A 10,868-nucleotide genomic window follows, 5' to 3' on the forward strand; every position below is an offset into this window, starting at 1 on the left:
GGTCTGCAGCTGCTAGTATGCAGAAAGTTTTTCTTCCTGTCATTTGAGATCTTAGACCCTGAAACAAAAGTTTACAGACTACTCCCACTTACACGTTCAAGACTTACCTGTTCTCCACACATACTATGTATTTAACAGTGCACATGGAAACTGTATTTCACATTATTTCCTCCTAATATTGTTAGACTGTATTTCTCATTCATCAAATTCTTCAATACCTTACAGTTTTACTACTATATGATTTAATACAGTCATCCTCCATTAGGGTAAAATTAATATGAACCGGGGACAGGAAGGGAGAAGGGGGGAGTGGGGGTGGGGCAGAATTTACTCTTCAAGAACATATTCCGCACATCTGAACATCAAAGAACTCCACTCTTACTTCACTTTACATCTTCTAAACCCAGTATTCTTTTGCTTGAAGAGGACTAAACCCAAATACTTCATATTTCAAATAGGAATATTTGATATAGGAAAGATACAAGATAAAAGGCATCTCCCCTCAGTTGGATTATTTATAGTCTATTTTTAACCGGGGACAGGGTTGTGAAGTCAGGAATCATACCTGAAAGACTCAAATAACAGCATATACTATAACTGCACCATACCTATCAGCTTTGCTTGCAACAGATCAAAATGCTCCACTGATTAAAATTTAACATCTACTTGCAGTTACTTTTACTGACTCAAAAGCAGTGAAAATAATAAGCAAGTGACAAGAACGCAAGAAATTTAGTAACATCTTACCTTCCTCAGCCAGGTCCTTGTTAATAACCAGTTTCCCATGTCTGAGATAGTTCAGCACTGGACCAAAGTAGGTTGGGTCTCTGTCTATTAAATAGGCACCTGTTTCATCCTAGATTAGAAAACAAAACAAAAAACCAAACCAAACAAAAAAAAAAAAACCAAAACCCAAACGACACACAAACAAAAAAACAAAACAAAAAAACCAAACAAAAAACCCACAGTAATATGATTAGAAAACAAAACAAAAAACCAAACCAAACAAAAAAAAAAAAACCAAAACCCAAACGACACACAAACAAAAAAACAAAACAAAAAAGCCAAACAAAAAACCCACAGTGATTTGCACATCCAGGCGGGAATTGCAAGCTAATATTCAGCTCAGCATCTGAATTACAAGCAGGATTCAGACATAGCCACATCCCTTAAAGCCAAATGTATTAAAGGCATTCAGAGGAATTCAGCAATGTAGTTGTAGTTGTTTCAGATTGATCACTTGACTCGATCATGTACTACACAACTTCTGATACCCGATCAAATGCCCTCCAAACCCCTTATCAAAACATCATCAACACCGTCTGATGCGTGGAAAAACTCCGCAATCAAGATAGATTGTGAAGCAGGTCTGTTTATTGTGATTTCAGCTCTATAGAGTTGGGTGCAGCGAGGGTCGCGTACCCTTAAAGGTGCATGCACACCACGTCGTAGCTTTGGCCTCTTATTTAAGGCAGTAAAACATACATATTCAAAGGATTGCTCAACCGCCTGGTACAGATGTATTAGTCTCTCCTGCTCCCGATATAAATTAGGTCTCCTCCCCTTTGCACATGCGCAGTCCTCTTTCATGTTACAGGTCACACAACGTCATGCATCGCATGTCTCATTAACTCGGACTTATGCCTCCCCTGGGAGGAGAAAGTAATATTCAACAGTCTATTAAGCAGGCGCAGTTCGGGGAGGGCTGGTCATTATCTTTTTGTATCTATGACTCAGGTCCAGTTAAGCGACATCCTCCCTCGTGGCTGCAGAGACAATAGTCTTCTCCTCTTTATCTTGTCCCAAACAATGAGGCGTCAGGTGATAAGACCCTCTGCCTAAGCCTTGCATTCTTCAAGTGAAAAAGGGCGCTGGTGAGCAAGGGCGGGACATAACACTTTGTTTCCTCTGTTTGCCTAGAGCTTTGAGCAACTCAAAGGCAGGGCAGGCAAAAGCATTTTTAGCAAAGTTAACTAATATTCAAACCTGTGGATATTTTTCTACTTTCCCAACTCACGTCAGCATGAAAAATCTAAGCCTTAGGTGAAAACACTGAAAATTAAGCTTACAAATAATACTTAAAATAAAGAAAGTATCATTTTGTTTGGAAATCTGAATAATCAGAACAAAGGCTACATTCTGGTGGGATTCAAATACCAGCTTTTTTCCTTTTCTTCCTTTTTTTTTCCCTTTTTTTTTAATATAAGGCCAACAAACCCACCTTTTCTTCAACCTCAACATTTTGTTCTAAAAACTTTTGGTTTTGTCTTAGGTCAGACGTACAAAGACTTGCAGGGTACTGGTAACAGCTGCGTACCAAGCAAGGGTGCTTGGTACTTGTGCCCATCTTCTAAAAAAAACAAAGTATGGTTAAGATGCAGTTGCTGCCTCATGCAGACAAAAGAAGGGACAGATCAAACTAACTGATGCTCAGTTTACTGAACAGAGTACAGCATTCTGCAGAACGCAAAACAGTTCAGGAAATTCCCCTGCAGAGCTTGACAAAGATAGAAAGGAGCAAAATTGGTATTCCCCTCAAAATTCAGAGTCTGTGTGTGACCACCTGTGACCCACGCCGCGCTGACATGCTTTGTGCTGGCCAGGGCTCTAAGGAAGATTGGTAAGACAGATGTCTAACAGATCCACTGCTCCTTTCTACTATCAAGTGGATCACTGACAGTATTAATCCTTCAACACCTGAAGTTTTGATACAATAGGTATCCTGCAGACATATACTGGAGAGATGTGGCAGTACTCCAAATACTTTTTTATTTATTCTTTTTTTTAATATTCTCGTAGTTTACAGGTAAAGCATCACTAAAAAAAAGTGATCACTAAATGAAAAAAATTTTAAAAAGCATCACTTCTGACAATTCTAGCTAAATTTGAATCATTCTCCCCCAAAACTACATGTGATAGTGATACTTTTTCCACTTGAAAAACATTCTATTGACCCAATACTTTGCATTTGGACATTAATGCTGATATGAAAAGGTTTGATTACTGAACTGTGATATCTGAAAACTCTCCTAAAATGTTTCATGGGAAAAAAGATTGTGGATATATTTTTATATTTTATGGATTTAGTAACTGCGCTTGCCTAAGCAGGGTTGATAGAATGTTGAAAGGCCACAGCCCAAACTGCAAAACGCATACACATCTTTCTATAAATACAAGCTAAATGCTTTACACACTTAGACACTGTGATTTTGGAAGAAGTGGTGTTATATTTTATATAAAATTAACTGTTCAAGCAAATGCTAACGTATTAAAAAGTGCTGCCAGTTAACCGACAGTCGGAGCAGGAAGTGCTTGATGAAATCTTCTCACTTCAGCTCGCGGTCTCACAGAAGAGAGACTATGCACCAAAACCAGTAGATAGTGCATAAAACGGTGTATTTTTAATGTGTCACATTTAAATCTATTTACATAAAATCGAATATTTAAATATCTACCAAAACACTTCAAGGATGAACAATCTATAGATACAACCCCAAAAAATTAAATTAGCTGATAACTGCATGAATTACAACTGAAAAGTACTACTTCATACAGGAACACAAAACAGTGATGTTGGAAAGGACTGGTGAAAAAGAAAAAAAAAACTGGTGAAAAGAAACACTGTTTTAAAGAAAAAAAGCATAGTCTTTGTTCATCGGTGGAATTAAGAAACACGGGCTTACCAAACTGGAAGTCCTCCCAGTTAAAGGAAATAAATCTCTAGGAACAAGCTTCTTCAGCAAGGTTTTTGTATTCTTTACACCACAGTGTTTCTGCCATCACGCTCCGAGGCAACACTGCCCACCAGCTCTGCGCGTTACAGAGACAGGCCGGCGGGTCACAGAAGCAGAGTAACTCAAAGCTCTCAGCAAAACCACCAACAACAACGGGTACTTTGCTCCTGACACAAAAGGCCTCCAAAAAATTTTTTTTTACTGACTACAGTATCAGCAATTATTCTTAGACCTGAGCAGATTTCTACATGCTAAAGAGAGCTCCCAACAACAAAAACAACAGCAACAAGCTACGTCAGGCCGTCTCGGTTAACTTCCACCTCAAGAGAGGTCACGAGCAACCTGCATCGCCTGAGCTCACCCGCCCGGCGCCCGCACCCCCGCGCTCATTATGAGCGCTTGTAGCGAACATGCTTTGCAGGCGCTAACCGCACCGCGGGGTGCGACACCAGAGCGAGCGCGGAAGATGTGCGCCGCGGACTGGGACCGCAGAGCTCAGCGCAACGGAGTCCAGAGCAAACGAGTGAACTGTCCAGCACAGATCACTGTCACAACACGCAAAGAACGCACAGGCAAAAGAGGCATAAAACTGACTCCCTCGGCATCTTCCTAGCGAAGACGCCTTCTCCCTCCTCCTCCAGAGTGAGCTGCCTGATTATCCTTCGACGTACACTAAGCACTTCGTGCTGCAGTCACTAAGAAAATCCGATTACACTAGATCTTCAAAGGTATTTATGTAAACATAAATCCAATAAAAGCTGATGCAGTAACACAGTCATCTGCTCCGCCTAGGACTCTCGGAATACAGGTCTTTCCACACTTTCAGAATATCGCCAGGATTGGCTCCATCCACGTGTGCATGACTATTCTCATGTGTAACCACACGACATTCTAAAAAGTGGACACTTGAACGTTGGGTTTACTGTAAGATAAGAACAATAAATTGCTCTTCAGATGTGACTCAGACAGTTCAAAGGTGTAGCTACAGCCTGCGCAGGCATAACTGAACTAGCTTTAAGCTCGTCAGCTTGAATATTAACAGCCTGCGTGGTCCCAGCTATGCCCCTTCCTCTGCTAACCAGTTAATTCAATCACGAGCTTTGAGCACCTCTGAATCTTCGCTCACAGAACTTGTGTGCGCACTTTGAAGCCATTTCCCAAGTTCCAGGTGAATAACACAAATGCCAGACAAATCCATACTCTAATAAGGTCTCAGTTTTGTCTCTTGTAGATATATTTTATACAAACAGCTGTTAACGTTTAACAGAACAGCAGCTGAAACTCGAAGTTTCCTCTCTATTCAGCACAGTCACACCTCCCAGCATTTCAACCCCACAGGTGTTCCAAACAAATTTTGCCCCTCTTTGTAAAGATACTCAGTGTCTTTGCAAATCCAGCACAAAAGAGCTGATTAACCACATGGGTGTTTGTATCTTTACCCAGCTCTATTTTTGCATGACATTCTTCTCTCTAACAAGAGTTCTTCCTTCCTCGTCTGCAAGTCCTGGGGCCTTTTCCGCGCTCACGCCTTTTTACGAGGACACCATTTTGAAGACGACGTTGCTGAGGCACAGTGAAGGCTGCATTTCTTTACTACCACTCTTCAACACCAATGTTTAGTCCAAGTTATAAATACCATGGAAGTTTGGAGGAAGCCTAATAACCTGCCCTTTAATTTTCAATCACCTGGTTCAGCGTACCAATGAAATGTCAGTGTAGCTCTCAATCCTATTCCTTCTACCTTACAAATTAATGCTAAAGTGTATCTACAGTACAGCATTCATGGAGACAGGAGACTCAAAATGCACATGTATTTACAAAGAACTTGGAAAATACCGCCCCAAACATTTAAATGATCATGTATTCCAGTCTCAGACATTCCCATTTCAATCTTTGTAGAGACTGAGGCTCAAAGGAATTGTAACAAATACTTAGCCTGAACTTAATTTAAAACATGCATAGGACTCAATCTACTTACAGTGAGATGTAACCTTTAGAAAGTAGCGGTGAAACTCAACTGTTTTGTGCAAACCACTCCAATAACTAATCACTGTCACTGTTAAAAATGTACACTTTCCAGCCTTTTCCACACTTCACTAGCTGGATCTCACAACACCTTTGACAGACTGAGCTGGCTTCATTATTATTAGACTTCTAGTCTCCGTGTATGTACTTCTGAACTGAGAAGTCACTCTTCAAACTCCTTGCCAAAAAAAAAAAAAAAAAAAAGTTTTGCTCTTTATAACCTCCCACCAAATAATATTTTATCCTATGACTCCAATTTTTTAAGAGACAAGCTTGAATTGTCGATACCAGAATCAGGTCCAGGATTCAAGTAGGACTCCAAAGTAGAACCAAACGTCACTAATCTCATTTAACATCCTCCCCAAGAGCTGCATTAATACACTAGTTGAAATGTCGGAAATTTATTTTTGGTTACTTATCTTCATTAAGCACAGAACTAGTCTGAAGACTTCTCCTCAAGCATTTTTCCAGAATGGACACACTCAGAACCTACCCCACCAAGCTCCTGGCTCAAAGCTGCGGGCTCTGACCTGGCTGTCTAAAAAACTGATGTCATTTACACACACCGAGCAAGCAGAAGTTCTGCTCAATGCAGCAATATACACAGAAACACAATAATATTTGGCACTCAATCTGGATTTAGAAATAACTGTCTCCCCTGCCCTCTGTGCTTTTTAAATCTTGAGATAGATGCCCAGCACACATCTTTCTCAGACTATGCGACCTAAAAGCTTTGAACATCAGCAGAGCGCCAGTACTAATCAAAACTACGTTAACACAACTCACCTAACTAGTAGGAAATCTCATGGACAAGTAAGTTTATCTCTGGTATATCTTTGAATAACGAATACAATTAAGATTTTTTTTTAATGCTGCCAGTCAAGGATGTGCTACCAGGAAGATTCTGATTTTTCTAAAACATTCAATGCTTGTTTGCTTCCTTACCCAACGGGTTCCACCTCAGTACAATTACGCTTAAAAATTAAAAATCAAGCATGAACACTGTTGCCAAAACTCTTATTAAGAAAGACTGACAATCTTCTCACCTAGGGGAAAGATCAAAGAACAATGGAACAGTTTATGAAAGAAAACTTGGTATATAGAGAAAATAGGAAAGTGCTGAATCAGGAAATACCTGGCAGTGAAACTTAAAATAAAGGAATATAAGGATGAAAACTTAAAATATAAGCATGTAAGGATGAAAAAGTCAGAAAGTCTCTACGCCTATTTTTAAGCATTCATCTCCAAAGCAAGACTTAAATACTCCAGAAAACAAATCCTATTGTGAACAGTGGGTATGATCACTACTACCCATTCATCTGCTGAAATGGTTCTCAACAAGTCTTAAACACAAAGAAGAATATTAAATACAAAGATGCACACAACATTTTGAAACACGCTAAATTCAGAGAACCAGCTCACTCCATTCAGCAATGGTTTTGCCACGGCACGTGCCAGGGTTAACCTCCTCCTTCGCACCTGGAAGCAGAGCTGGTACCCAGAGACAGGCTGCACAGCCTGGTTCAGCACCAGCACCTGCGGGCTGGTGGCAAACACGCTGCCTTTCCTGAAGCCTTTCGGTTCCTTTTAACAGCAAGCGCTGAGGAAATCTTATGCTTTACGGCATAAAGTTAAGTAAGAAAAAAACATGTTGGTATAGAAATTACAGTAGAGGAAAATCACTACGTATGCAACTGATAGTTGTAAAGTACAACCTTGGAACTGTTTCAGTTTCTTACTCTCATTTCCAACAGCACATCATCCAGCTAACCTCTGCAGGACGTCAAATGGTTAATTTTGATATGCCTCACTTACTTAAGCAGAAACAGCTCTATTATTAACTTCTGGCTTTGCTTATAAGCCTGTTCTCATCGGCGATAAGCATTTCTTATGGCTTCATTTTCTGAAGATTCTGACTTGACAATCCTGCAAACTGTTCTTCTTCAAAGACATACATATACTGATGTACGAGCTAATTTAATCAGTGGCTCTTCTGCTTGATCTTGCTTCCAGATGTGCAATCTGTCCCCCTCCCTTTGGACAGCTGGGACAATATTAGAACTTTCCACAAGCTGGTTTAACTCACTGAAGTTATAAAAAAATATACCTCCTCCTTAATTTCTGCAGAGTTACAGATTTATCAGATGAAGCCCAATCAGAGGAATATGTAATGTGTCTATGAACTATAAAACGAATTTTGCATTATGAGCAGAATTCAGCATCAATCTGTTGAAAACCTATCTACAACTTCTCAAAGTGAGTTACTGAAGTGCATCCCAGACAAATTCCCCACACAGGAAACGTGATATACCTTGCTAAGGCTAGATTTTTTCACGGTTTTTTCAAACAGAGGGCTGCAGCAATCCATTTTGATCACCTCATCTGCTAGCTCATCCCTCAGGATTCTCTCCACCCCACCTCCCCCACATCCTCATACTGAGGTAGGGATAAGTATGTCTGGGATGGCTGCACCAGGCATTGACCTACATATGAGCTCTAATACACAGTCTCTCTCATCTAGAAGTGTAAAATGAGGTGTTTAAAACCCATGTGATTTTCAGGAAGAAAACAGAATGGAGTCAAACCCAGAGAATTACAGGTCAAAGACCAGCTCTACCACTCCAAGCTTTACGAGGGCAGTACCTCTCTCTACCAGCTGCACCTGTTCTAAGAACACAAAACTGTGCTGCATAGCAGTCACTGTAAATAATCTTTAGTGTATGATTAAGAAAATTATGTCAACTTGGTGTCAGGTTACAGCTCACAACAGGACTCCAAAAAGTAAAACCATGAGGTAAGAATTGAATTTTTTACTGTTTGATTTACGTGTATGTGGCAAAGGAGAAGAGCCAGAGTCCAGGATGCTAACACAAACATCACCCATTATCCCTTTGCACTATCTGTATTCATCAGTTAAAGGCATCTGGCATTTCAAAATCAAACCATGCAGACAAGCTACTGATGTGCTGTTGTATCCAGACAGTATGTTCGCAAACTGGTGAGATGTCAGGGAAGGATTTTTTTTTCTCCTGAAAGGACATCTTTGACATCTGTTATCACTCAGAAGAAAAAAAGGAACTGCTTGGCTTATGTTTTGCTGTTTACAGGAGATAAAGAATCTAAAAGAGTCTGGATCGAATCCTTGGAAGGCTCTATGTGTTTAAGTAATCTTAGGAATTGTAATTAATACACTAGGATGGGTCATCTAAGAGGAAGGCCACTTCTGCAAAATCCGAGATGACAGGTGACTGCAGAAACTAGGCTGTGAATGGCGGAAGTGAAAATCAATGACTACCGATGGTCAAGAAAGCAGGACATGAAACTCTTGATAAACACTGTACTGAAAAGAGGACCATAGTGCATGCTTAACCAGGAAGGGCGTTGCTTTTTGCCCATCGAACTGAAGACATCCAGGTTCATAAGCCTAGAGAGTGCATCACTGAATAACAGGATTTTCTCTAAACCCAGATTTCCCACAACAGTTCTCTCTGCCTGCTTCACGACACTCATTTGCACAGCGATCTGTCAAAGATAACCACACCAGCTACCATTTTATATAAAAGGCTACTCCCAACCACAGGACAATGCAATTTCCTTGCACCTTGCTAAAGCGGTTTCCACCAGACTGCTACACTGGCAAAAAAGGATGTCACCTAGGAATACCTACACATCTCGAATAATGCATAGGCACATTCTTTGTAAGTACAAGATGTCCTTCTACGGCTGTAACTGCAGCTACCTTTAACACGTCAAGAACGCTATTAACCACCATAACCTCAAGTCTAGAAATGTGAGAAAAAGTCATCAGTTCCCTCCATATCCTACCAAAGAGCTAAACAATCCTAGCAGGTATTTGTGATTTGCTGCTACAATCCAAACATGCAAGCACAGTAAAGAAGAAAATGTTTACATTAGTAGCCTGGTGAAGTTGCTGCAAGATTGCAACACCTCACTGATTGAATTTGCGAAAGATGATTGATTTAATCAGCTGGTGAAAAGAGGAACCAAACACCTTAATTAGAACTAAAGCATTTCTTCTAAAAATGTGCCTGATGACATTGAGAGAGAGCAAATAAGCACCTTTTGCAGTCCAACACCTGAAACACAGATGTTCAATTATTAAGTATACCTTATCTTTTATTTAAGAAACCTCAGAAGCAAGCTTTCCTACTTCCTCCCAAGTAAAGAGAGTTTCTGACTTATCAGCAAGCCACCTACACTTTAAATTTATTTCTACGGGTCAGTTTAGGCTAATCCTCTCAAACAAACAAAAAAACCCCAAACCCACACCAAAGACATCAAAAACCAATCCCCACACTACCACGCTCTCAGGGATTTTTTCCTCTAACTCTGGAACGCTATCCAGGTTCTCTTCCCTATCTTCTTATGCATTTAACCATCCTTTCGGGAAGGTATACATGAGAAAATGAAGACTTCTACTAGCAGTCTCACCGAAAAAAAATAAAAAACCATATACACATGAAAATCAACTCTTTAATTCCAACTTTTTGGTTATACATTCATGGGTTATAAGCTGTTCCCTTCTACTCCTTAAGTGTACTGCACTGGAAGTCCCTTTTTGTCTACTACACCGCAAAATCTCTTTGGGTGTCAGGACTACATACAAACACTTTCTATCCATTACTCCATAAACAAACCCGTGATCAGTAACTTTTCTTTCCCAACTAAAAATGATACGGATATCCAAATATTGAGTATCACCCACCATTTGCAGTCCATGCAGAATAAGTAATAATTTACTCAAAAGAATTGCTGAAACACCGAATACTATGGCTAAGCGACAGAGATTTTTATCAAAGGTAGTTTGATCTGGTTCTTGAAGAAGAGGGTGATGACAGTGCAGAAATAACACGACATCAGTGCAGGCAAATACTCCATTAAAAGGCTAAAACTAAACCCGGTCAGACAACAAAAAAATCCAAGCAGACGTATGAACGACCCCTGCTGCTTTTTTACGCGCAGCTGCATTCTTCAGCGACCCAATCGCTTTGCACGAAACAAGCCCACCCCCACCCTCACCCCTAAACTCCCCTGAAGTCTCATTCAGCAACGCGACCCCTCAGAAACTTGCCCGGCGACGGCACAGCC

General features: G+C 40.3%; 1 protein-coding gene across 1 annotated transcript in view; it reads right to left on the reverse strand.

Annotated features, from left to right (window-relative positions):
* Positions 1-2,347, reverse strand: part of LOC104499947 (BTB/POZ domain-containing protein KCTD5-like) — a gene marked incomplete at its 3' end in the record, with an annotated part of 14,354 nt that extends 12,007 nt beyond the window's left edge. The window contains exons 1-2 of the mRNA XM_010143530.1: positions 2,222-2,347; positions 748-856 (exon numbers count right to left, since the gene is read on the reverse strand). Of these exons, the coding sequence (XP_010141832.1) occupies positions 748-856; positions 2,222-2,347 (235 nt within the window). The remainder of the gene's footprint in view (positions 1-747; positions 857-2,221) is intronic.
* Between the last annotated feature and the right edge of the window lie 8,521 nt (positions 2,348-10,868).

This window comes from Buceros rhinoceros, unplaced genomic scaffold (assembly GCF_000710305.1).
Source record: "Buceros rhinoceros silvestris isolate BGI_N320 unplaced genomic scaffold, ASM71030v1 scaffold40019, whole genome shotgun sequence".
Lineage (NCBI taxonomy): Eukaryota > Metazoa > Chordata > Aves > Bucerotiformes > Bucerotidae > Buceros > Buceros rhinoceros.